At 38.6% G+C, this 26,192-nt stretch overlaps 1 protein-coding gene across 4 annotated transcripts in view; it reads right to left on the reverse strand.

Moving 5' to 3' along the window:
- LOC132114888 (plexin-B3-like) overlaps positions 1 to 26,192 on the reverse strand; it is a 66,253-nt gene that overhangs the window by 15,823 nt on the left and 24,238 nt on the right. Inside the window, exons 1-13 of one of the 4 annotated variants that reach the window (XM_059523271.1) lie at positions 25,225 to 25,378; positions 11,152 to 12,259; positions 8,145 to 8,324; positions 6,233 to 6,361; positions 5,809 to 5,909; positions 4,377 to 4,509; positions 3,821 to 3,980; positions 3,108 to 3,216; positions 2,137 to 2,245; positions 1,301 to 1,426; positions 968 to 1,084; positions 651 to 741; positions 141 to 307 (exon numbers count right to left, since the gene is read on the reverse strand). In XM_059523271.1, coding sequence (XP_059379254.1) covers positions 141 to 307; positions 651 to 741; positions 968 to 1,084; positions 1,301 to 1,426; positions 2,137 to 2,245; positions 3,108 to 3,216; positions 3,821 to 3,980; positions 4,377 to 4,509; positions 5,809 to 5,909; positions 6,233 to 6,361; positions 8,145 to 8,324; positions 11,152 to 12,243 — 2,514 coding nt within the window. In that variant the 5' untranslated portion in view covers positions 12,244 to 12,259; positions 25,225 to 25,378. Of the gene's footprint in view, positions 1 to 140; positions 308 to 650; positions 742 to 967; positions 1,085 to 1,300; positions 1,427 to 2,136; positions 2,246 to 3,107; positions 3,217 to 3,820; positions 3,981 to 4,376; positions 4,510 to 5,808; positions 5,910 to 6,232; positions 6,362 to 8,144; positions 8,325 to 11,151; positions 12,260 to 25,224; positions 25,379 to 26,192 lie in introns of those variants that run through there. The other 3 variants (XM_059523273.1, XM_059523274.1, XM_059523272.1) reach the window with 3 other exon arrangements.

The raw sequence follows: 26,192 nt of genomic DNA on the forward strand, positions 1-26,192 counted from the left end.
CAAACTAAAGTTAATTAATTCCATTGCCTTGGCAACAAAGGGCATCTTTAAAGAAATAACACAAAATGAAGTTTCATAGTTGGTGACACATTTTCTAAATTCACCCACACAATTAAATTTTGGACCATGCATATGTGTACCTCAGTAATTTTAGGAGGAGGACAGGTGTCCACGGTTCCGCTGGTGCAGGATTGGTTATACACACAGCCGGGTGTTTCACCGACACACCACACACATCCGTAATTAGACACAACCGCACGACACTGACTGCAGTCGGACTGTCCCACTGAGCAGTCGTACAGCTGCACTGTTACACAAACACAAATTCATCTCAATTAGGTCACAAGCAACAGGGACAAAAATGTTACTAGCTGCTATCTAGCTAGTTTTTAAAAACATAAAACAATTTATATATAAAAAGTACATATATGGTCAATATATATATATATATATATATATATATATATATATATATATATATATATATATATATATATATATAGACCATGTATGTACTTTTTTTAATTATATATTTATTTTACATGTATTTAAGTAAATTAGCAAATTAGTAAGTACTAAAATAAAAAATGAGAGTTAATTTTATGATTTTTGCCACTGAATGTACATGCATAAATGGTCACGGTACTCACAGCGGAGATGTGGTGCTGTGTCTATACGCTGCGTTCCCCACTGCAGGTATACAGGAGCGGAATATTCAAACTGCTTTCCCGAGTACTGAAACTAAGCACACACATACAAAATCAATGTATAATCAGCCAGGTGCATGCAGACAAATTATGTGTGGCACCATCAACAAATCCATGTTTGAATTGCTGTGTTTTTCTGGCTGGTGAAATAAATTACAGCTATTATCAGTGCAGACATCACATGCACAAGTCTATATTAACTGCACCGGCTGTGGCATAATTTGATGTGGCAATGCATAAATGGACACTATTAATATCACCTGATGAGCGGCACACTTGAACACATGCGTCCCCGTCTCTTTATTGCGGTCCAACGTGGCCTGCAATCGCAGCTCCTGGCCTTCGATGACCAGCACGCAAGCATAATCCTCCTCATCCTGTTTAAAATATCACACGGCATGTCACACAATCAAATGCTAATCACGAGCCATCTCTAACCCCTTTCCCCATTCCACATGCATTATTCACCCAGACCCTCCTGACCACCCTGGAATAATCGCGTCTTAAAATGCACAGGCATGAAACGTCAAGGCCAACATATTGATTCAGGCACAATGAATGAGGTGGAATGATAAGCGGCAGATGAGCATCACCTCAAATATGTCCAGGTTTTTGCCCTGCAGAGAGAGCTCACTGTCAAAGCCAACAGGAACCAGAGGGGAGCTCTGCAGGGCCCAGACACAGGGGCAAGAGTCAGGCCCGTGGGGCAATGACTGCTCCTGTTCACATGCGCACACAAAATGAGAATTTCAGTGAGGGCAAGGGTTGGTTAGAAAAGAAGAGAATTTTCAGTCTAATGCAAATCTGTGTAAGGTGCGTTTTGACTGAACAGACCAAATTTAGACATGATTTAGGCATGATTTCCACCACAGTGTGAGAGATATACTAAACTACTAGTTTTTCCAACAATAGTCGTGTAAATGAATCATGAGAAAAAAAATTGTTGAAAGCGTAAAGTTTTCAACGGGGTACATGTTACTGCCATCATTTTAAAAGTAGTAATAATAATAATATAATATATTTTAATGCTATATATATATATATATATATACACTATAGTAAATACTTAAATATTTTAATGTAGTAAAAATAACTATAGTACCCTACAAAGAAGCACTGTGCTAAACTGTTGAATGATATGGTGCTTTGAAATAAACCATGGTTCTGAATGATATACAATATAATAACTTGTAAACTGTACTTCAAAAAATACCATGGTAGCGTAAGCCACTACTGAAAATGTTTATTCCTTTATTTGAAGAAAGAATTACTGATGATCTCCAAGTACAATAATATGAATTTATTTTGACCTTGAGAAAGAGAAAAAAAAATCACTATATGTATCATGAGAGGTCATGACCCCGTTGACTGTCTGTAATGATCTCGATTAGCGGTCAGGAGATGGTAAAGTCCTGGGGGAGATACTTACCCTGCTGTTATAGATGATGTGTTGACGAGGACAGCTCTTAGCATGAGTGCAGAGCTCATCCTTCACACACCAATGACAGGGCCACATACTGCTAACACACGCCATGCACCTGCAGCAGATCACATACGATACAATGAACATGAAAATGTGTTACTTGAGGCCGGTCAATACATGGAACCATACTGTATATAATTCTAGTACATCTATTATGATAGTCACGGTTGCACCATAGTCGTACTGCAGCTTTTCACTCAGTTTCCATCCTCTCACTCAGACTCATTTAGAATTAAACAGGTCATGAAAGTATTTAACCCCAAAAGGCAAGACACTACAATTTTTTACTTCCATAACATTCATATTTCAAACTCTTATTAGTGGAAAGAAAACCTCTAAAATACACGTTTAAATGTTAATTTATTTGTTTATGTAGAAATTATAATACATATTTTTACAGGTTGTTTTCTCAAAAAGATTTTTTTTTCTCAGGAATATACCAAACCTCACATGGTTTGCTCCTATCTATATTCTGTAGGTTTTCACATAAGGGATTTTTATAGATCATTCACTTGATTTATTTACCACATAGTTCCTAAAAATATGGTAAATTTAGTTCTGGCTGTTGACAGTAATTTATACAGCCTAATTACAGGCTGTATGAGATTCACCTAAACAGGTTGCTTTTGTTAGTTTAGGTTTAAGACCTCAACGTGTAAAATGACCTCTGTGACCTCTTGCTCACTCTCATTCCACAGGACAAGTTGCTAAATATTAAATTGCATTTGATGCAATTTATTAAGCTTAAGTTATGACATCAAAATACCAAAGATTTCTTAAATATTTTGCAGGTGCGCTTCTGTAAAGATGAACAGAAGAAGGGTTTTTCATGATACAAGCATTTAAATTCTTAAACATTGCATTTTGCATGTGTGAGTTTATTCATAAGAAAGAACTCTGTGTGCATATGTGCTTACGGTGAGGTAGCGTTGAGCCGTCCGACTGCTTTACAATCATAAAAGGTGATATTTGTATGCGAGATGGTCACGTTTCCAAACCTCAGTGCAATTGGAACAGATACGTGATCTACAAATAAACAAATATCAGCAAAGCATATGACATAACCAACAATATTTAAAACTTCCTCTGTTTTGACCTAGATTCTCCACATTGAAATGTGAGTACATGATATTCAATATTTAACATGGATTTAATCATCCCTGCACAGTAAATACTGTACACCTACTGTATACTCTAGAGAGACACATAACTCATTGTTAGGATCTCAGGGCTGTTTGTCTAAAAGCTTTAGTACATATTCCCAGCAGAATGACATTTTCTAGCTGCAGCAAAGTAGATAAAGTCAAAATAATCCCTATAACCCAGATTCAACATCAGTAAAATCAACAGAAGTATCTTAAAATGTCTATAAATCCACGCCAATGCACATTCACAACATGCACGCAAACATATTCTAAAAAACTAATTATCGCACGATGTGTGCTTGGGCAGTTAGATAAAACCATGATAGCCAGTTTCAGATTACCAAGAATAAAAAAAAAAGTATTGTGTGGGTAACAGTAGCATGGTCCCTTGAAAAGAAATGGTTTGGGTTTAATTCCCCTCAGCTCAACAGTTGGTTGCTGGGATAAAACGGTCTTGGCAATGCGATCATGTCAGCGTGGCTCACCGTTGCCTGGTGGACTCGGCGGGAGCTGCTCTGGAGCTGGAGATTGACATGTGATTCTATTCTCCATGACAACCGCAGGCTGAGCAGCCAAACTCCCAAAAGCGCAAGATAGAGACTCATCCTTTGACAAGACCGGCAACTGTAGAACCGTGAAAGAGACCTTGAAAGCAGAGAAGAAAAAAACATCAGATATTTAATGGCCATTTTAGGAATGTGCAAGGCCATGGTTGGTCTTGTGAATACTAATAAGAGATGTTGTTGAATCTTTTGTTTGGATGCTGGTGAGGTTTTTGTGCTTCGCTTGTTAAGACCAAGGTTTTCACTCTATGAAACCATCTGTTAGTATTGCATAAGCGGAGATCTGACCCCTTACAAGAATGTTACTATGCATATGAAAACCTTGAGTCCAGTGTACTGATGCATTTACAACTGAAGCAAGAATTCGAGATGGGGCATATCAAAATTCTCTTAAAATTCTCTCAGGCTGCTGTGAAGACCTCACAGACTATAATGTGACAGCAGAGTGTGGACGGTGATCTGGGATCAGGGTTTGTACCTGTGTCTGCTCTTCTCTGCTCTGGATGGAGGGGTATAGACTCTCTATAGACATACACTGGTGCTCACGGCTGTAGCTCCAGATCCAGTGGTGAAGCTGAGCGTGCCGTGCACAAGCCATCTTTCTTGTGCATCTGATACATAAACAAACAATGAGATAAGGCTCTGTTGAACGTTACAGAGGATATGAAAACAAAATGAAATAAACTCCATAGGCCTCTCAGAGCTTTTGAGATATTTTATAAAAGCACCATAGGTCAACGTCGGGGCAGGCAGTGTTAAAAGAAAACGTTAAAAAATGATGTTGTTTATGTTGTTCTCACCATATTATTTTGTCACAATGTCTGAGATTCTGTTTCTCATGTAACAAGAGTGGATGGCTATTTATGTTTAAAAAAAAAAAATCCAAAACAAAACATAAAAGCACTTTTAAAACATCAAAGTTAGGCCATATGACTCATGTGCTATATTTCAAGTCTTCTAAACCCATATGCCAGCTTTGTGTGAGAACAGACAGAATTTAAGCTGTTATTGCTAGGATGATAGGATTCATGAATTTAAGAGGACAATTATTTGTGAATTGCTTGTGGTTAGTAATGGTCTGTTCCTCATAAAAGGTTTTCGTATAGTATCAAAAGACTTGGAATATAGTGCACAGACTACTTTTATGGTGCTGTTTTGCACTTGTTTTATGCACTTTGGAGCTTTTTGCAATATAAGTTACAATGTAGGGAAAACAGAAGCCTGGTGACTGAAAAGAAAGAAAGAAAATAATAAAGTGTCAAAATTGCATGGGGATGAATAGATGACCATTTAATTTTGGGATAAACTAAGACAAATATAAACCATTGTTCAAAGGTTTGTGGTTGATGTTTATAAAGCTTTTGAAAGAAGTTTCTTACTGTCATCAAGGCTGCATTCATTAAACTAAAGACACGATACAAACAGTATTATTGTGAAATACATTACAATATAAAACAACTGTTTTCTGTTGTAACATATTTTAAAATTTAATTTATCCCTGTGATGCAAAACTGAATTTTCCAGTCTTCAGTGTCACATGATCCTTCAGAAATCATTATAATATGCTGATTTGTGCTCAAGAAACATTTCTTATTATTATAAATGCTGAAAACGGTTGTGCTGCTATATAATTTAGTGGAAACTTTGATGCATTTTTTTTCAGGATTCTTTGAAAAGTAGAATTTGAAATAGAAATCCAAAAAAGGTTGCATAAATATTTGAACTGGAAACGCTTCTGCTGTTCTGTGGAAGCAGAAATCGTTGAAGAAATTATGAATATCTCAAAGATCTATGTAAATGATCTCCATATGATTAGATGTTTATGTAAAACGAGAGGTGCGGCCCGATGGGAAGGGAGTGTTGAAAGAGCAGGCGGTGATGTGTAACAGCAGTCAGGTGAGCTCAAGTACCTGCCCTCCAGTGAACACCAGCCGCAGTAGGGATCTCTATTAGACAGACAGGAGTGGCAGTCTAAATGCTTCTCACACTGCGCGACATGGAGCTTTGTAACCTAAAAACACACACAAATACAAATCAAAGGCCCTGAGCAGCGTTCTCGAATTGGAAACTGATAAAGCGCAAGAGGACGCAACTTTTGCATGAGCGAAGAGTGTGAAAACAATCTCTGATTCTGATTGGCTGCCAAGACAAATCCAACGGCAATTACTCGAAAATGCAAAAAAAGAAAAACAGACTTTTATCTCAAGAAAAAAATCTGTTATTCAAATGATGTTTGTCAAAGTAAACGTGTAATCTCTCCTTTGAGAGTGCGCATGTAACAGATGTCGTGTTTCAGTTGCTGGCAGTTGAAAGGAAGTTGTTTGTCTCTCATACCTTTCTTTCAGTTAATACATAGACGTTCTGTTTGGTGGAGTCCAACTGCAGGTCAGCATTAATGGGACTCTCTGCATCCACCTCCACTGTGTCATATTTGGTACCGGTACCATTTTCATGCAAGAACACCTGCAATAAAAAAAGGCATATAAAGCACAACTTTTCCAAACAAACCACGTTTTAAGGTATCACTTATGTCTGTAGCAAAAACGCTGCGGGGCACATTATGCGCTCAATTTGAATACCTACAATTAGTGGTTTATTCAAAAGCATGAACAAAAGCTAATCAATGCTTTCGCATACATATGCACATACAAAAGACACACACGTTGGCCACAAAGCTCAGGCTAGTTGCAATCTCAGCAGCCCGGTATGTTTCTCAACATCTTGCAAGCAGGGGAAGTGATACCGTTGGTTGTCTGTGATAAGTTCTGCCTGAGGAGAACTTTGGGTGGTAAACAAGCTGCTGTTTCAGAGTATCGCCGTTAATATTTCATACAGCACCAGAGGGGATTGAGGGTTGAAAAACTTAAAGTGCGGTTCCTGCCACCCCTATCAGCTGATCCAGAGCGCACTGCATGTGACTGGCTCCCTTGGGATTGGTTCTCCCCAAGGCGCTTGCAATAAGCATTCAGAACATGTCCTCTTACGCTGATGAGGCAGCCGCTCGCACACAAACACAAACATACACTCTCTCCTATCATACCACACAATCATACCACCTCCAAGACAGACAGGTGAACCACGAGCCGTAAATACCCCACATTTTCAGATTGAAACTAGGCAAAACTGGCAGATCAAAATATATTCGTTACTGTAATGCAACAAACTAAATGTGTTTCCCAAGTCAATGAACTTTGCACTAGGATCTTCCACCTGAAGGATCTTAAAAGAATAATTCATCCAAAAAAGTCATCCTTTTGCGGTTTGTTCCAAGTCTTTTGAAGCCTCTAGCTGTTTAAGTTGTTATTTACTAAAAAGTTAAACAGTAAAACTTGGCATCAATGACTAAATTTCTGAACATAAACTTTTAATGGCATTTTAGAGCTTTGCTGAAAGGGAAGATTTTCTGTAAAAACCCTTAATTAAATGTTTGTTTATTTAGGGCATATGGACCATTTTTATAGTGCTTGACAGATCTGTTGTTATACAGAAAACATCATTTAATAAATATTTTAATTAATACAGACATTGGAAAGATGAATTTTTGATGAACTATAACTGAAACCAAGAATAAGAGTTGCTCATCATGTAGTTATTTTCACATTCCATGACTCATAAATAAATTCTACACTGTTCCACCTCTAAAATCACAGAGCTTGAGAGACCTGCATGCTCTCTCTTGTCCATTTGCCTAAATTAGCAGCCTAAATCCAAATTTGACAGTTCAAGCTAACTGTGACGACTTTTTTTTGCTTTGAAAGTTGATCTTCAAATATACTTTCTCATTTCCAGTGGCCTTGAACTGTAGGCCTCAAATAAAGGATACAAAAGTGTCCAAACTGCAATGCAATTTACCAAACAACAAAAAAAAAACTCCCCAAAACTTTGTCCTGATAAATAATGTAACACATTATCTGAACTCTGACTGAACCAACCCATTTTAATAACATAATATTACCCTGCTGTAGGGTGGTTTGCTCATTACTGGAGAGTTAGTGCTTAATGACAGATTATGATTAATCCATGTGTTTGCTTTTGAATAAAGAAGTCTTTAATGATAGTACACAGCCTTTAAAATTCAGTTGTTCATGCTGATTTTTCCCATTATGCTTCAGTGATGGATGGTGGGTCTTTAATGGTTAAGGATTTGTGCTGCTAACACAAAAATTGCAGGTTTAGTGCCATTAAAGCATGATGCAAGATTAAAAAAAACCCTGCATGGCCAATAATAGGTAACAGTAAGTCATACCTTGTGCAGCCTTCCATTTTTGTCTCCTAAAAGTACTACGGTGTGGCCAACTTCAGTTGCCGTGGTGACAGCAGTGATGGGAGGAGTCCAGGTGAAAGCGGGCGTGGCCTCAAGAGCAATGGCACTGGCGATGGGGCTGGGTGTGTGTTCACCTCCGCATGGGTACTCATTCAGAGAGTCCTGCACACCCCCAAAAACATTCCATTACCTATATCTATCATCAAATACATTTATAATACACAGCTCATGATTATAGCAGATGGAAAATAATTAGGGATGGGAGCAGTTGGGAATTCAACAGTTTTGCTCTCTCTCATCATATTAAACTCAGGCTGCAACCTCAACTTGGCTATATGTGACATTTTGGCACTTTAGAAGTAATAGTGCATGAAAACACTGTCAGTGTGGTTTTAATGCGGTGCTCTGTCTGCATTAGGGGAAGAATGCAGACTGTAAACAGAACCCAATGTCATGAAAACCACACAGAATATTTATACATAAGGTCTCTGAATAACAACCCATTCTCGATTCCCAACCCATAAACTGATTATACGCCACTGCTGACAACTTTATTCACTGCAGAGGACTCAATTTCTGCCTACCCTTACTGACAGTGACAATAGGGAAGAAATTATTGGGAGAGAGTTGCAGTTCGTACAGTACATTAAACTACAGTACCATTCAAAAGTCTGGACACTTTAATCCTCAAAACTATTCAATTTAAATGCTTAAGTTTGAATTCATGAAATAGTTTTAAAGGCTAATTTAAAATTTTTACATTTATTAGAGAGGTCCAGTTCCAGATATAAGATGAAGGGTGGGATAAGTGATATTTCAGGGGGGCAGGAGACCCAACCCATCATCTGTCTATGGCTGGGAGTGATTTTAGATGCACTCTCACTGGAGCCAGCCAGGGGTTTGTGTGTCCTGATCCAATGCTATTCAGTCATCAGTGGATGGACATGCACAACAATACCTCAGCTAACAGACCAAGGGGCGTGGCCACACAGGACAGCGAAACAGTAGCACACAATGGAAGTCAAAGGAGGTAAAATACACAAACACACCTAATGCTTTGGAAACTAGATAGCAATCCATTCTGCAGTACTTCCAATGAATTATTGAGATGGCCATAACTGTTAAATTTGCAACATGAAAATCTTGAACATAAAGTCAAAATGAAATCAGAACTGATCCTCATTCTCTTTCTCAATACCCCTTCCTGGATATTGTGCACATAAGGAGAAATTTTGCTTTTTTTCCATGCAGTTAAATTAACTGAGACTGAAACATTCAAGCTTCAAAGGGACCATGAAAGTATGATAAAAAGTAATCAACATGAGTCCAAGTTATATTCCAAGTTTTCTAAATTCATATGATAATGCTGTGTGAGGAACAGACCAAAATTTGGTTGTTGAAACATACACATTAGAAGTGGTTACATTATTGTGTCTTTGAGGTCAGAGTTTCAGTGGGCTTCTGTGTGTGGTGGTCACTGGGGCGGCGAACCCAGAGAGGATATGGGTCAGCAGAAGTCAAACCAGCTGTGGCGTTAAGCTGGATTTAACCCCTTCCAGAGGCTACACACACAGAGACACTACTCCATTTCATTCCCAAGCTCATACTAATACACACCACCCCCTTCCACACAGTAACACATGAATAGAACATTACCCAATTTCAAATTAATCATTGTATCTCCTTCCCTCCCCTTCCTTTTCTCTCAAACAAAACCTCTTTAGATTTTTCTTTTTGAAATTCTCCAGTATTCATTGGCCACACTTAAAACAAACCATAAACTACACAAACCACTTCATACCAAAAATTACAAAAAACATTTTGATACTACTTGTTTTGTTATGCTAAATGACCATTACAGACAAATAAACTTTCAGTTGCATAAACTGAAGATGGAAAACTCCCAGAGCAGAGTTTTAAAATTGTCCCTGTAACATGCAGAAATCTGGAAGCTACCGCTGCATTTGTTATGCCGTGCAGATTAACACTAGCGCAGACAGCTGGATGCTAATCTGTGTCTGCACTGAGGCAGCTGCCACTCGCCCAGACTTACACCCCTTTCGCAAAAAAGCCCCAGCTGACCCTGATCTGTCGCCAAGAAACCCCACACTTTGCTATCTTACACGACCTGGCTAATAGGCCAATATCTTGTGGCTTCCCTGAGCAATATATTCCTACTTATCGCTCTTCAGCTGTGGATTTAACCCTCTTTAAAAAGCCACTACATTCACAGAGCTATTACCTCCATCTGTTAAAGTCAGGTAGGTGGGTAGGACTGCCTAAGATTGGCAATATAAGCGTATACCTAAGTGCAATATTCTGCCAAGAAAACAGCATAAACTAAATCTCATTGGCTAATGTTGGAATTATACTGTTATTTACTGAATTATACTGTTATTTATTATACTGTTAATTATACTGTTATTTTTAGGGGGAAGTCGTGGCCTAATGGTTAGAGAGTTGGACTCCCAATCGAAAGGTTGTGAGTTCGAGTCCCGGGCCGGCAGGAATTGTGGGTGGGGGGAGTGCATGTACAGTTCTCTCTCCACCCTCAATACCACGACTTAGGTGCCCTTGAGCAAGGCATCGAACCCCCAACTGCTCCCCGGGCGCCGCAGCATAAATGGCTGCCCACTGCTCTGGGTGTGTGCTCACAGTGTGTGTGTGTGTGTGTGTGTGTGTGTGTGTGTTCACTGCTCTGTGTGTGTGCATTTCGGATGGGTTAAATGCGGAGCACAAATTCTGAGTATGGGTCACCATACTTGGCTGAATGTCACTTCACTTTAGAGGGGTCTAAAATTAAACTGATTGTGAATGATGGATGGGGATTAGGGAACTAAAGCCTGGAAAAAAAATCTGGCAAAAGAGCAAAATTTTAATTTAGTTGGATCAGATGACACATCAAATGCCCTTTGAGAACAACATGATGAATTACAGTCAGTTGTAATCCTCTTTGAGGAATGACTACAAACCAAGGCCAACAATTTACCTGCGGGAGCTTCAGACAACTGGAGGACACTTCGTACTCTATATATGCCTTCTCCTTGTTGTTGGCGTCTTTGCCCTCTTGTGTGTAACAGAGTAGCTGGGCGCCATGCAGGGCTTTATCCAGCTCCTCCACCTTGTACACACAAAGAGCTGTCCTGTCTGTGGGTGTGGGAGTCAATGCCTGCCCCATGGCCATGGCCACAAACAGCGTGGGTTGTTCACGGTGATAGCCAAGTACAGCTGCCTGTGCCAGATTGTATCCTCCACCGCAGGAAAGCGGCACCTCCACATAAGAGTAGAAATTTGGATCGCCTGCACAGAGTCTTGAAACATATGTCCGATACTCTCGTTTGCCCCACACGTCACGCCGAGAGAACACAAAATAGACATAGTTGTTGTGGTGAAAAGCTTTCACAAAGTGGTTGTTGTATTCGGAGTAGCTACCAACAACCAGCTTTCCAAGTTCTTCATGGGAGAATGCTCGAGCAGTGTGGTTTAAGCGTCGCATCGTGATTGGCGGGATCCCACCAGGTCCTTTACTGGTGTAGCCCCGCCCAACAAGCATAAGCAGAACATCTTTCTGCTCAACCACCACACCAACCGTTGACACTCGAGGGTTGTTTGCTGCCACATACTGCGTGTCCACAGGGTTGTCGGTCTTGTACAGCACCTGAGAGACATTCTCTAAGCTTCGCTTCTCGCAGATGCCCTGCAGAACCGTCCCGCACACAATCAGGCTGAGCGGATCCTTTCCCTTGATCTCTTCCAGCAACAAAAGCTTGTTGGTGTTGTCCGTAGTTTCCGCCTGGGTGCAATCAGTGGGGTCAATGGGTGGTAGGCAGTCCGGGCTGTCCAGTTTAGGCCCCGTTTTGCCCCAGGAGAGCAGCTGCAAGTCTGGAGAGAGGTGATAGAGCACATTTACCGCCCCCACATAGACGTGGCCCGAATGGGTATCGAGCAGGAGGTGATTGAGGCGGGAGCCATTAAGGGTGATGAATGAAGTGGGGCTTTGAAGATGACTGGGGGCCAGAGGCAATACCAGAGGCCACCACAAGATGGCGAGGAGCAGCAACAGGGAAGCAGCAGCTGGCATGGCACCCCCTCACCTGCTGAAAGAGGCAGAGATCAAGAAGATAGTGAGAGAGAGAGAGAGAGAGAGAGAGAGAGAGAGAGAGAGAGGGCAGTTGAAAAGAAGCATGCAGGAAGAAAAATAATTCAGAATGGAGGGATCGGGTGAAAACGTAAACAGGGAAAAAGGTTAGTCAGCAAATTCAGAAACATGAAGGCAATGTGCATGAATAGAGTTATAAGGAGGAAGCGAAGATACAGGAAAAGACAGTAAGGAAGAGGGAGAAGGGCACGGAAAGTTGAGTAACACATGAAAAGGAAGGAAAAGAGTCAGAAGGCAAAGCAAGATAGTGTTAGCGGAAACCAGAGAGAGGAGATGATTCAGATGGGTGATCGAGAGAAAAGGATAAAGATATAGAGAAAGAAAGGGAGCAAGAGAGGGGAGGGAGAGAGAGAGAAGACAAATGTTAAGTTAACAGAAAAACACCACAGAGAATACCTACTGCAGCACATCACCATTCAGCACAAAAACTACAGGCTTCAAACATTTTCTTTTGTTCTTCAAAGTCCTGCCACCTTCACACAGGCAGTGAAGGGTGCTTGAGTGAGACTGCTAGGCTTTGGTCAAGTGCAATAAAAGAAACTCATCTGAGACCAAGAAACATGCAATAGTACTGGAGTTTACTTCAGAAAAGTCCAAATGCCAGCGTATGAGCAGCATACGCAACAGCAGCTGATAAAACGTACCAAAGTGCACCAGATGCAGGCTCCTGTAATGATTAAAATTCTTTGCTGGTGTTTGTATCGTCTCACTGTTTACTGGCCGAGTCTGACTGCCACAAGATGACATGAGAACACATGGAGTATTCATTTTTAAGAATTATCGAGATTTGAGAGAGAAGGAGAGAGAGAAAAGGAAAGAGAGGGTATGTGGGGAAACAGAAAGAGAGAGAGTGTGTGTGAGTGTGTGTGAAAATATGAGAAAGTGCTGAGAAAAGTAATAGAGATGTGAAGAAGTTAGGTGCTAAATTATGCATGATGCCTGTAGCTGTTGCCTTTCTGGTTTTACTGATGAAACAGAAAACAGACACTGCTTTAATCAACCACTCAAAAGACACGAGCGTCAGCTGTCATTCATTCATTTATCAACCTCTGAAAAAAAACTGAGAGAAAATAAAGAACCATCTGATGCAATAACACCTAGATTTTAACTGTCTTCAGAAAGTGCATGGTACATATCCCATGCAGAACTCAATGTCATAATGCATTACAATTGCTACATGGTCAGTGATGCGTTTTAAGTGTTTTTAACATGTCGCCATGTACTTGCTAGGATATACAGGGTGATTTCCAGGGTGTTACTATCCAACTGCTAAAGTGTTCAAAGTTTATTAGGTCAGTGATACATGGTGGCTAGGTGGCTCAGATCAAAAGTCCACCCCCAAACCTATAGGCTATACTTTCTGGGGGGGAAATATAATCTTAAACCAGGATATATTGGTTTTGTGGTCTGATCTAAGCTGGTCTTAACTGGTTTAACTGGAGTTAAGCAGCTAGTGTGTTTCCCAGCTGAAAAGTATCCAAAAATCAACTAAAAACAGACAAAAGACCAGCCTGACCAGGGAATTTACATTAAACCAATGTCTTTATAAGATATATAAGGTATAATCACTGGCACACGAGCAATCACATTGCTTGATAACCGATCACATAATTGCCTTGACATCATTGAATTTCATTTAGAGTTGGACGATTAACAGAGGCTGTCGATTTATTAAATGATAAGTTGTTTCCTCCAAAAAGCTGTTTATTCAGTGAAGTGAAGCCTCTCTTTCATTAGTCTCAGCCTCAGACGTCACACCCACAGACCGTTGGCTGAACAGCTGATGCATACAGCACACAAAATTGAAAACACTTTTGGAGTTTCAAAGTCGTCATCGGGGATTGGTTGAATTATACTAGATTTATGGGAGACAGCTACTGTTGCGTTCTTTAACGTTTCGTTTGGAGACAAATATGCCGCAACACCAAACCCCCTCATGTCAGAAGAAAGCCGTTGTGTTTACTGTGACAGTAAGCGCATATCAGGATCAACTGAACGCCGGATTTTCAAAAGTATGCAAAATATTTTAAGTTTGCTCCATAGAATCTTTAAAATAAATCCAAGAGTTTTACACATGGTCTGTTATTGTGAGGACATTTACACACCCCTAAACATGATGCAGCACAAAACAAAACGTGATTGGTTGCTTTATCTGTTAGTCTTATGGCCTCTTTGGTGTAGGGCTGGGGGATATATCTAACAATATGATCATGCGCATCTAGTCAGTAAATCTGCTTCTGTGCTTACCGCTAAATCGCCATCACCTGTTTTCAAACGGAGCAGCATTTAATAGACAGAGCCGTAGATCACTGACAAGCTATGGAATGTCGCGTTCATATTGCGTATTCATCAAAGGCGATAATGAACGCGATATTGTGTAGCTTGTTAGTGATCTACGGCACTGTCTATGAAATGCCGCTCCATTTGAAAGCAGGTGATGGCGATTTAGCTGTAATCACGGAACCAGATTTACTGACTAGATGCGCACGATCATATCGTCAGATATATTGCCCAGCCCTACTTGGGTGGTCCATGCCATTCAAAGCAGCCAAGGTTCCCAGATCTTCTGCCATCAGTTTGAAGGTCTAGCTATGGGAGACTACTCCTTCATTGACATACATTCAAACAAAACGGCCTCTGGTCTCCTTCCATGTATACCGCCAAAGCATTAGCCATTATACTTTTTTGACTAAAGGATGCAGGCTTGCCATCCAGTGGCTTTGCTTCAGATCAGCGGTCTAACAGTGCTCATTAATGTCAAAATAATTGAGATGGCCAATCAAATCAAAGTAGGTGGGTTTTACTGTAGATATATATATATAAGCAAATATTATCGGCCAATATGCCGCGGATATTATTTTTTTTATAGAACATATCATGCAGATTAAATGCTTTTGAATGGTGTAATTACTTAGTTTGTCCAGCAGAAAGAACTCCATTGTTTGCTACGGGCGACCCAGGTCAGTGTAGTGTAGAGATGCGCAGATGAGCTTAAACTTCAGAGAGTCTGCTGCTTCAAATTATCCGCCTGCCACCCAACCATATCTGCAACCATATCTGTATTAACTGCATCTGTGTCTCTCTCTACAAACAATGAACCTGAATTTAGTTACTTTAAAAACATAGTTGCTGAGAAATATAATTTAGCAATTCAGTATCAATTAATAAAAGTAGCGGGGCAGCGTTGCCAAGATTCTGTGCTCCTGAATGTTTCTGTGTGTATGCAGTGCAATAAAAACTATTTATGAAACAATGCTTCAAAACTATTTGTATGATAATCAAACAGGCTATAGATTTTTATCGGAACATTTCAAAATGATTACAGATTTCTTTTCTTTTTTTTTTTAAGGTGGGGGGGGGGGGGGTTATTTGGCACAGTGGTTAACCATAAAAATAAAAAAAGCTCTATAACTTACACGTATCAATTGCTCACTTTTCAGAACTAAATTGACCTCCACAGTACAACTCTTCTCAACAAGACACATGTAGTGCAGGATGAGTTACATGACAAGGTGTAATATTTAGGTATAGGAGTTCATTCAAATCACTAAACCCCAAGTATGAGCAATAGTAATAGTTATGCTTGCCTTCAAGACAAGTCTAGATAGAGGCTTGACTAATTTCTACCAGTTAGCCAAACATGATTCCATTTTTGAAGGAGAAAAAGTATTAGAGGACACTGAGTATCTAAGCAAGAAAGTTATAGAGGGAAAAGAAAGATTCATCTTTAATTCATATCACAGAAGCCAACAAGTCTTGAGGGCCTTGTATATGAGAGATGAAGAGAAGGACCAAAGGAAAGGAGGGGGAAAAATCCAGAGAAGCTGGAGTCTATCAGTATGCATAACATTTTAACTTGTCTCCACCTTCAAAGGGATGGTGGGTATGAAAAGGACAGTTTGACATGCTGCTGAGATAAGCCACTTCTTTTCAATTATGCTTTGGATTGGAGAGTTCACGCGCCAGCTTGTTTATGAAGGCTGAAATCTGAACATCGCTTTGTACTGTGTCTCTTGTCTACCTAGCTTAAGGACCCATGCTATCCACGTTTAATGAACATGATCAAAAGGAACGAGCTCAGAGGGCCTACACATTGCCAGATGATTTTTCTTAGCCTTAGTCATGACCTGTTTCATCAAGGTCTTGCACAACAGAATCTGGATAAGCTTAATGATGCTGACTTGCATTCAGAGTGGAAAAAACACTTTGATAATAAACTGACCTGTTTTAGATATTCCAGTCAGCAAAAAAAGATTCTAGAGCAATTTTTCAAGTGGTCATATCATGAAAATTATCTTCCTTGATCTTTTATTAAAAAATACATTTAATATAAGCTATGACACATTTTGATGATAGTCAAAGCAGAGTAGTTACAAAAATTCATATGTTGGTGCTTTTTCCTTTTTATTTATTTTTATTCTTTCTAATGTATTTTTTATTTTTTCCTAAGTTTAAAACTCTTCTTTTAGCTCAATGGTTAAATGAAAGTTCTTTGCAGTTTTCCACATTCATTTCTGACTACTTTTACATGTTGTTTGGCTTGTGCAGAATTCATCACGGCTATGATGTCAATCTATGTAAATATCAATACCTATTCAATTTTTAATGACTGTGTGAACAAAGGCAGTAAACAAAGTCTAGAAAATCTCTGTATTTACATTCACTGCTGATGCTTTCTTCCAAACTGACATACGCTGCATTCAAGGTATAAATTCTATTAGTTGATGCATTGCCTAGGAATTGAATCCCTGCTGTTGTCATTGCTAGGACCATGCTCCATTGTTTGACCTACAGGAATGCCTGTAAATCATAACAGAGGTCATTTATATATATCAGTCTTAAAGGTACAGTAGTGAAAGCAGTCTGATGAACTCTACAGTCAAAAGAGGGTGAGAAATGCTTATATATAAGTGACTATTTTGCACATCTTAAATGATTAAATTAAAAAGTAAGATATTACACTGGTATTGAAAAGACATTGTATAAATGCTACATATATCAATCTTACATGAATAAATTAGTGAGGCATTCACAGCCCTAGAGCATTTAAGTAGCAAGAGGGTGTGTCGCCCCCATCGTATCCTCATTGAAAATCTAACCAAGAGTGCTAGAGATTGAATCCCACCCAAAGTGCAACCATTCCTACACAGATCCACCTTACAGCAGCAGACAGGGTGAGAATGGCACAGAACAAAAGGATGCTAAAATAGAGCAAGCAAGAGGTCTCTTATACTGTCAAAACACCCAATTTCACAGCTTGAATTAAGTCAAGCTTTTGCAGCATCAGCATTCATCTCCATTTTTTTTTTTACTTAAATGGTAATAACTGTTTCGGGAGATCATGGGAGCGAGTGAGAACACACTCTCTATTCACTTAGAAAGAGGAATAGCTACTGCCTTTGTGATGAGGAATGGAAAAAGCTCTGGATATATATTGGAGACAAGCTCTTCCTTACACACGCACACACACAAAGAACTGGGAGATGACAAAGGGAGGAAATAAATGGGGGTTGGTTTAGCAGCAAACATTTGTAAAACCAGACAAATAGCTATTATAGTTAATGCATATTGCAAATAACAGCTTTTGCTATGTAAACATGTTTTAAATAGGATGTAGCATAGTTTATCACTCCCAAAAGGTGCAACCAATTCAGGGAGAGCCATTTCGATTGCAGGCTGACCTTTGACCCTTACTGGTGCTTTGTGTGTGTGTACATTCACAATCTCTGTAAACTTTCTCTCCTGCACAGCAACATATTAAAACAAAGCACATACTTACTAGGTTGCTACACTCACTCAACACTCATTACCTTCTGAAACAGACATGCTAGAAATTATAGCATGCATGTGTGTCTAATTTGTGTGCATGTGTGCATATGTGCATGAGTGCATAATACACAAAACAATGTATCAGACACAAAGCTTACACGTACACACAATTTTTTCCAGACAGACACGCTTTCCACACATGCAAACAGGTCAGGGTATTTTCTGGAAAACCGTTTACCAATCACGTTTCTCAATCGGTAAAGCAATCTGTGGTACACGCCTCTACCAACACACGATGGGTAACGCGCGAAGCACAATGTTCCTCCGTGTTTTCTCAGCACTATATCATAGAAAATACGAGGTTTGAGAAGTAGAAGGCGGGGCAACATTTAAAATATTTCAAAGTTAAAGTTCATGCAAACAGATTTTAATAGACAAGTTTCAGTCATGTATTTATGGTTTAGGCCTATAACAAAACCCAGTGTTAAAGCAGAGCGCAAACAATTATATCTAGAACATTAGAATACTGTAGACTATCCAGTATGCGCTCACTTCCGCGTATTCATCGCGGGGATAAAGAACACGGTTTTTTTTACAATCACAGGCATAGTTACAGTATGTCCAATAACAATACAACGATATAATAAAAATCAGAGATGGTTTAAATGTCCTTTGAAATCACGCTAACCACTTGTTTTTGGTATGTGGGGCATTTAAAGTAGATCATTAATTATTAAATACTATATCTATCTATCTATCTATCTATATATATATATATATATATATATATATATATATATATATATCTACAACACACATCCATAAATACATACATACAATACAAATTAAAAAAATCAAATAGAAAGAATTGAAAAAGAATACAGAAAGCTAGTGTTGGATGAAAAACTAACAGTTAGAATAAATAAAAAAAATAGATAAAATATAATTAGACTAGACAGTGGTAGAGTTCGAGGGTCAAAGATGAAAGAGATGTGTTTTTAGATGTTTCTTGAAGATGCATGTACTGCATGTAATATATATTTAGCTTTGCAGTATAACAATTTTAAAGGTAACAATGTAATTAAAAAGGCAATGGTTGACATACTGTAATAATGTTTGTAATAGTATTCTACCTGACAATTACTGTATCAGTTAAATATATTACACCCTTTCATTATACTGAATTTATAGAATAGAACACCTTTATTGCACAGATGTACTTTGAAATTTAAGTTCTAGTAGCAATACACACTTACAAACAGTTCTAGTGCACATGTAAACAAATACTGTATGCACAGAACTACGAAGTTACATATTTACATTACTTTACAGTTACATTGCAATCTGTACAAATAAAACAAATGAATTTATTCCTTGTGTTAGGTCTAAACCTAGCATCAGCTTATCAACTGCTTTGTGCCGTTCTTCAGTTATCAAATTATTGATGTAGTATCAAGGTTGAAGTAACTACACTTAGTAGGCCTACTGTAAATCCATGGCTTTATCAGATCTCGTCTGAATTGGCAACAAGTGAGCAGAATTCTGCTGCCTATTTCCTTAGGTTGGAAAGGCAGCAAGTGAAAAATTATATTTAGCAGCTATGTATTGATAGGAAAATAACTAATTACTTTAAGATAAATGCAGATTTTTGTGCTTTAATGATTTGTATTCTTCCAAATTCTGCCAGCAGAATTTTTTTATTCTTAATTCTCACATAAAATAAATGAATAGCCTAAAGAAGACTGTCGTTTTTGTGAAGAATCAGGATAAAATCAGGGTGTCATCCCAATCGTTTTTTTATTTAATTTTGAAATCTGAAAAATGAAATTAATTTACTTCAAACCTGCACTCACCAGAAATGATCAGTGTCAGAAATTTTCTTTCCTATTAGGGGCAAATCATTTTTATTAACCATTTAAACAGAATGTCGTATTAGGTAAATACGAAACCCCTAAATATAAAACCCGATTCCCAAAAAATTGGGACATTGTGAACAAAAACAGAATGCAATGATGTGGAAGTTTCAAAATTCTAAAGTTTATTCAGAATACAACATAGATGACATATCAAATGTTTAAACTGAGAAAAGGTATCATTTTAAGGGAAAAATAAGTTGATTTTAAATTATATATATATATATATATATATATATATATATATATATATCGTTTTGTCTGCTTTTATAGATCTCATTAGTAATAAAATAATCTGCTTATATAAATTTTTTAATTAATGATCTACTTTAAATGCCCCACATACCAAAAACAAGTGGTTAGCGTGATTTCAAAGGACATTTAAACCATCTCTGATTTTTATTATATCGTTGTATTGTTATTGGACATACTGTAACTATGCGTGTAATCGTTAAAAAACCGTGTTCTTTATCCCCGCGATGAATACGCGGAAGTGAGCGCATACTGGATAGTCTACAGTATTCTAATGTTCTAGATATAATTGTTTGCGCTCTGCTTTAACACTGGGTTTTGTTATAGGCCTAAACCATAAATACATGACTGAAACTTGTCTATTAAAATCTGTTTGCATGAACTTTAACTTTGAAATATTTTAAATGTTGCCCCGCCTTCTACTTCTCAAACCTCGTATTTTCTATGATATAGTGCTGAGAAAACACGGAGGAACATTGTGCTTCGCGAGTTACCCATCGTGTGTTGGTAGAGGCGTGTACCACAGATTGCTTTGCTGATTGAGAAACGTGATTGGTAAACGGTTTGCCAGAATATACCCTGACCCAACCCCCCCCCAAAAAAAATGAAGGACATCACACAAAGCATGTAACTGGCACATTCAAAAAAGTGAGCCTCTGTGTGTGTTCAAAAATGAGACGAGCTTCAGAGGCCAAGACTCCTCAATGGGGGTGAGCCAACAGACAGACAGGCGAATGCTGTGTGCTTGTGCTATCAGAGGAAGGAATCGCTTCGGCAGGCTTATATATATATAACAATATAGTCTGGCTACAATTTTTAGGTTTCAGTAGGCGTAACTACCATATACATTAATATGCATCCCTAAAGTATTCAGAAATGTTGATTGATCAACATTGACTTTTAAATGGCTCCACAATTACCCCCAAAACTGAATACTTGGTTACACCCTTCAGTCTAATGGAGCTTAAATGCATAATTCTGCATGTACAAGCAGATGCATGTAAATTCATGAATGCTAATCACGCCCTTCTAGCAAAAGCTTGATAAAAATATTTTTGTCTAATTGAATCACTTTCTCAAGGTGTGAACTTCTCAGATGAGATGTTTGCTTCACATTCAAGTCTGTACGTGCCACACAAAGAGGGCGTAGGTCGGGTGAGTGGTCACAGCAGGTGGGGGCAGCAAGATTTTGAGTGGAAATTAACCTGGAAATCTGATGTGACACAAAGCATCTTGCAATATGGATCACCGTGTCTCATTAAAACATCTCTCAACGTTTAAAAGCATCTGAATTCATAAAGCATCTGAAAAATTCATAAGACAATGCAATGTAGTAAATTAAAGGGATAGTCCTGCCAAAAATGAAAATTCTATTAGCATTTACTTAAGTTGCACTAAACCTGCATGACTGACTTTCCTTTGCAGAACATAAAAGAAGATATGATAACACACTTTACAATGAGGTCCCATTAGTTAATACATAACTAACATGAACTAACAATAATCAGTACATTTGCTACAGTTTTTAAGCTCAGGTGTATTAAGTAATATTAACAGACACAATTTTTGATTTGAATTAATAAAATAAAACTGGAGCCTGCTGACTTTCATTATCTCTCAAGAAAAGAAAAGGTATAAAAGCAGTCATTTGGGTGCCACCCTTTTAAAAGTTACTAACATGTACCATTTAGGTATTACTACGTATGTACATTTTAGTTACTGATGTGCACCTTTAAGGTATGCACTATTTAGGGGTACATAAGGTACAAAGCAAACCCCTTTAAAAGGTTACCGTCCCATTGATAGCTTTTGTACCTTTTTTTCTTGGTGTACATGAACCAAAAATCTCGTCTTTTGTGTTCAAAAGATCAAATAAATTAATGAAAGTGTTTCAATGTTGACAGAATTTTCATCTATTCCTAAAATGACCACATTCTTGCAAAAGGTTGATTAAAAAAGCAAGTAATATTTTAATTAATTACAGTCACTCAGTTCTCATAAGGTAAGATCACATTTGCGTCATCGCACACAAAGCAGATCGGGGACAGATTGGGTTGTCGCAGCAGGTGAGACTGTGCAATGCTAACCCAGGTGTCAGGGTGGAAATAAACTTGGAAATTCAGTGCGAGACAAAGACAAAGCATCTCAGAACACGCATCATGTCTGGTGGAGATGGGCACATCACGGAGCCACTGCTGATTACTACTGCGTTGGCTCTTTGAATGCGTACAGAGAGTGAGAGTGACTGGGATTTACAAGTCTCTTTGATGCCAGGCATGAAAGTGTCAGCACACCATGTGTGTGTGTGTGTGTGTGTGTGTGTGTGTGTTTGTGCAAGAGAGAGAGTGTGTGTGTGTGTGTGTGTGTGTGTGTGTGTGTGTGTGTGCCTGGGGTGTGCAGTGGTTAATCACCACTTCTCTGCAAAGGGAGGGTGGGCAAGTTCTCATTTCCATACTCTACGCCCAATGGGGGGGGGGGGTACTTTGGGAAATATGGAACTTGAGAGAGAGAAGGTTGGGAAAATTAACAAAAAAGGGAAGATAAAGGCAAAAAACAACAGAGAAAGCATCTGGCTCTTTAAAGAGCACAAAGCGGGAGTGTGATAAAATATGGCGATTAGTAAAGTAACCTCGTGCATATTTCATCGCTGACAGTTGTATGCTACTCAGACTCCTAATATTTCATAGAAAAGACTCGTTGTTCCGTATTTACTCAATCTTTTTCTCCCTCCCACTGAGCCAACTCAACTATCTTTATATCTCTGTTGCAATCTGTCTTCTGTTTCCAGCAAAGCCTCCTCTCCTTGTATAGCTGCTTTATACTCCCCAACTGAGCTCATGAATATTTAGCACATATTTCACGCACACTGCTAGATATCTGATATCATCAGGGTGTTTCTGCAAGGAGAGCAAGAGGTTAGCAGTGCCGTTTAAGTCCTGCAGGAATTTTTGCTGGAGAAAACACTGCTGCGGTCGAACTGAGTGAGTAAGGCAACCAATCATCTAAGGCTCCCTGTAATTATCACCTCTCTGAACAAACAAATATGATGACATCTTATTTTGATGGTAATGAGCTGTAATGGCCACAATGGGAGAAAATAATGATGTTCAAGCAAGCTTTTATCACAGACGAACTCTGTGAATCAATCTACAGGAAAATGACACAGAGTGGCTCTTTTGAATGCAATCACAGTAAAACCTTTTTTTAAAAAGTGGCATTTCAATTTTATTATGATTGAATTCAACAGTTCTGGCAGGTTAGAAAGGTGCACATCTATATTCATAAGCTAGATGAATGTGAGAAGTGCGTCTACTCTCTGAATTTTAAAAACAGTTCTGGAACCATCAACCTTATGAAGATGATTATTAGGTTTCACCCTCGGCTCTCATTTTCACACCGGAAGACTCTCTCACTTCGCGAGCTGCCCACACTGCTTTCATCAACACCTTGACAAGCATCTGCGTGCATAAAAATGCAACATTAATTACTTGATGGGGCCAGATAAACACGCTCACTCCAGTGAAACTGACAGGAAGGGAGCTGCCACTAAATTCAAATGCTACTTCATACATTACACACCCTATTTAATAGCTGTTTTAGAGGCTGCAAACAAAAACAGCAAAAAAGAAAAACCTGTATGTTTTGTCTGCCAAGCTTGGGGAGTATAATGACTTTGAATGAAGGTTCCCTAAAGTGTTTACAAGCCAAACATTTTACAAGATAAGGGCCGTCTTTGAAGAGGGAAAGAAAATGCAAATCCACAGGAGTGCAATTTCAAATTACAGACTAAAGGGAGGAAAAACTTGTTTGTGGGTACCGGGTGCACGAAACAATAAAAGAATGTCAACACGAGCAGAAAATTACGCCCCCCATATGCTGAACACAAGGTGAAAACCCAACACTCCTCAGGGACTAAAAGGGAGGAGGCATTTAGAAAGGAGACAATGGAGTCATAACAACAGGGGGAGCGCGTGGAAAAGGAAAGAGAGGGTGAAAAGGGATGTTTGGGTTTCGTGAAACTTGGTATGGCTTGCTGAAAAGACACAATCTCAGTCGCGAGTCCTGGAGTGGCACGCCACACCTCCCGGAGGAATAGTACAATAACCGCAAGCTGCTGATACAGAGGCTGGAAACCACTGAGTAAATGTGTGATTAAACATCTAGTTATCTTCCAATTAAGCCTGAATACATTAGATCCATTCCACAACAGGTTAGTGTGGCATCTTGAGGTCTTTGACTAGTCACCTTGGACTAATTGGAGTCTTGAGAATAGGATGTTAAAAGCAACTGTTTGATAATGTTTCAGATGCACTGACATTCGTGTGATGTTATTTAAACTAAATCAGTCCCATTAAAGTTTTATAAACAGATTAAAGAAAAATTAAATGTATTAAAGAACAGTTGGCAATTTAGATAGCAATTATCAGGTAGTTTAAAAATGCTTGCAAACTACATTTCAATAACAGACTCTTAAATAAAGACGAAAACCTTTTTGCTTTCATGTTTCTTTCTTCCTTTTCTATCAAAGTGATGCTTGTTAGAGCTTGAAACAGAATGCAAGAGCAAAAATCAATGAATACTCTCAGAGGTCTGTCCCAGACTGCAGGCAACCTTCTGAAAGGTTATAAAATATAAACCGAACACACCGAACAACGAGCTGAACACAAAGATGCATTATGTTCGGTGCTCTGATGGTAAGTTATGAAATACTAAATGAGATTCCTGTCGTCAGGTAAATGAAAATTACTCCTAATCGCATTGCTTAATTTAATGAACTCAAGAACTTCTCCACTGACATTCGCAATAACTTAATGTAACATACTGTCATTTGCAACTGAAATGCTCTTATTTTAATCTTTAAAAAAGATGAATAGAGTGTTTTTAAAAGCATCTAGTGAATAACAAATTCCGCGCTCAGAATCTAAAAACGCATAAACACCCAAATGTTTCTCAGCGAACTGTTACTCACTTCATTCAGCGGCACTGCGTTTCATCCCCTTTGACGTCAAAGCAAAAGTCTCGTTAATTTTTAAAACAACAACACAAGCGTTTGAAATTGAACCCGGTAAATCCCATTATGCGTGTGCTACATTGCTGTGAAGCGGCTCTGAGTCAAGACTCCGGCGAGCAGCGCGAGCGGGTCTGGGGTGGGGGTGGGAGTGGGCGGGGCTTTTTGAGCGTCATGAAATAGTTTCAATGATGCGCTGGTAGAGTGGGCGGGGCTTGTCCTTACGTAGGGGAGGTACTGCAGGTGAAAAGATAAGACAAAACATTTTCCTTTTATAACAGCATTTTAGTTTTCAGACATGACTGCCTTTTTGTTGATATTGACTTTTTTCCTTTCAGTTTTATTGTGCTTATTGATATTCGGTATTAATACGTTTTACTTTTCATTAAATGTGTTCTAATTTATTTTTTAGGAATATCAGATAATCACACCTTATTATCTGACAGATATTACTGAAATGGTTATAATATTTTGATATTTAGACAGTTACTAGAACCTGTCAATCAATTTAATTAGCTGATTCAGGGCTGTCATTTGAGGGCAGGAGAGAGAGGCCCTTGTGGCTTAAGTTAGCAAAATGGCTAAAATGAAATCATTAACAGCTCCTTTATTGAAAATGAAACTTCAGAAAGTACAAACAGAACATTTTTTTAATTTTTCATTAAAAAATATGCAATATATTGCATAACATATGTAAATTGGGATAATAAGTAAATAATTACAAATCTGCATTTATCAAAAGTGATGTAGATCCCACAAAAACCATCACAACATTTTTCAAAAGATTTATTTTGACAACATACTTAGTAAAACGTATGTATATGAACATGCATTTTTCCAAAAACCCATTTAGAATTATGAGAAATATCTTTTAAGATGCAATATTTAAAAATAGTGGTCTGTACATGTGGAACATCATATTTCATATA

This window comes from Carassius carassius, chromosome 34 (genome assembly GCF_963082965.1).
Source record: "Carassius carassius chromosome 34, fCarCar2.1, whole genome shotgun sequence".
In the NCBI taxonomy this organism is placed as follows: Eukaryota; Metazoa; Chordata; class Actinopteri; order Cypriniformes; family Cyprinidae; genus Carassius; species Carassius carassius.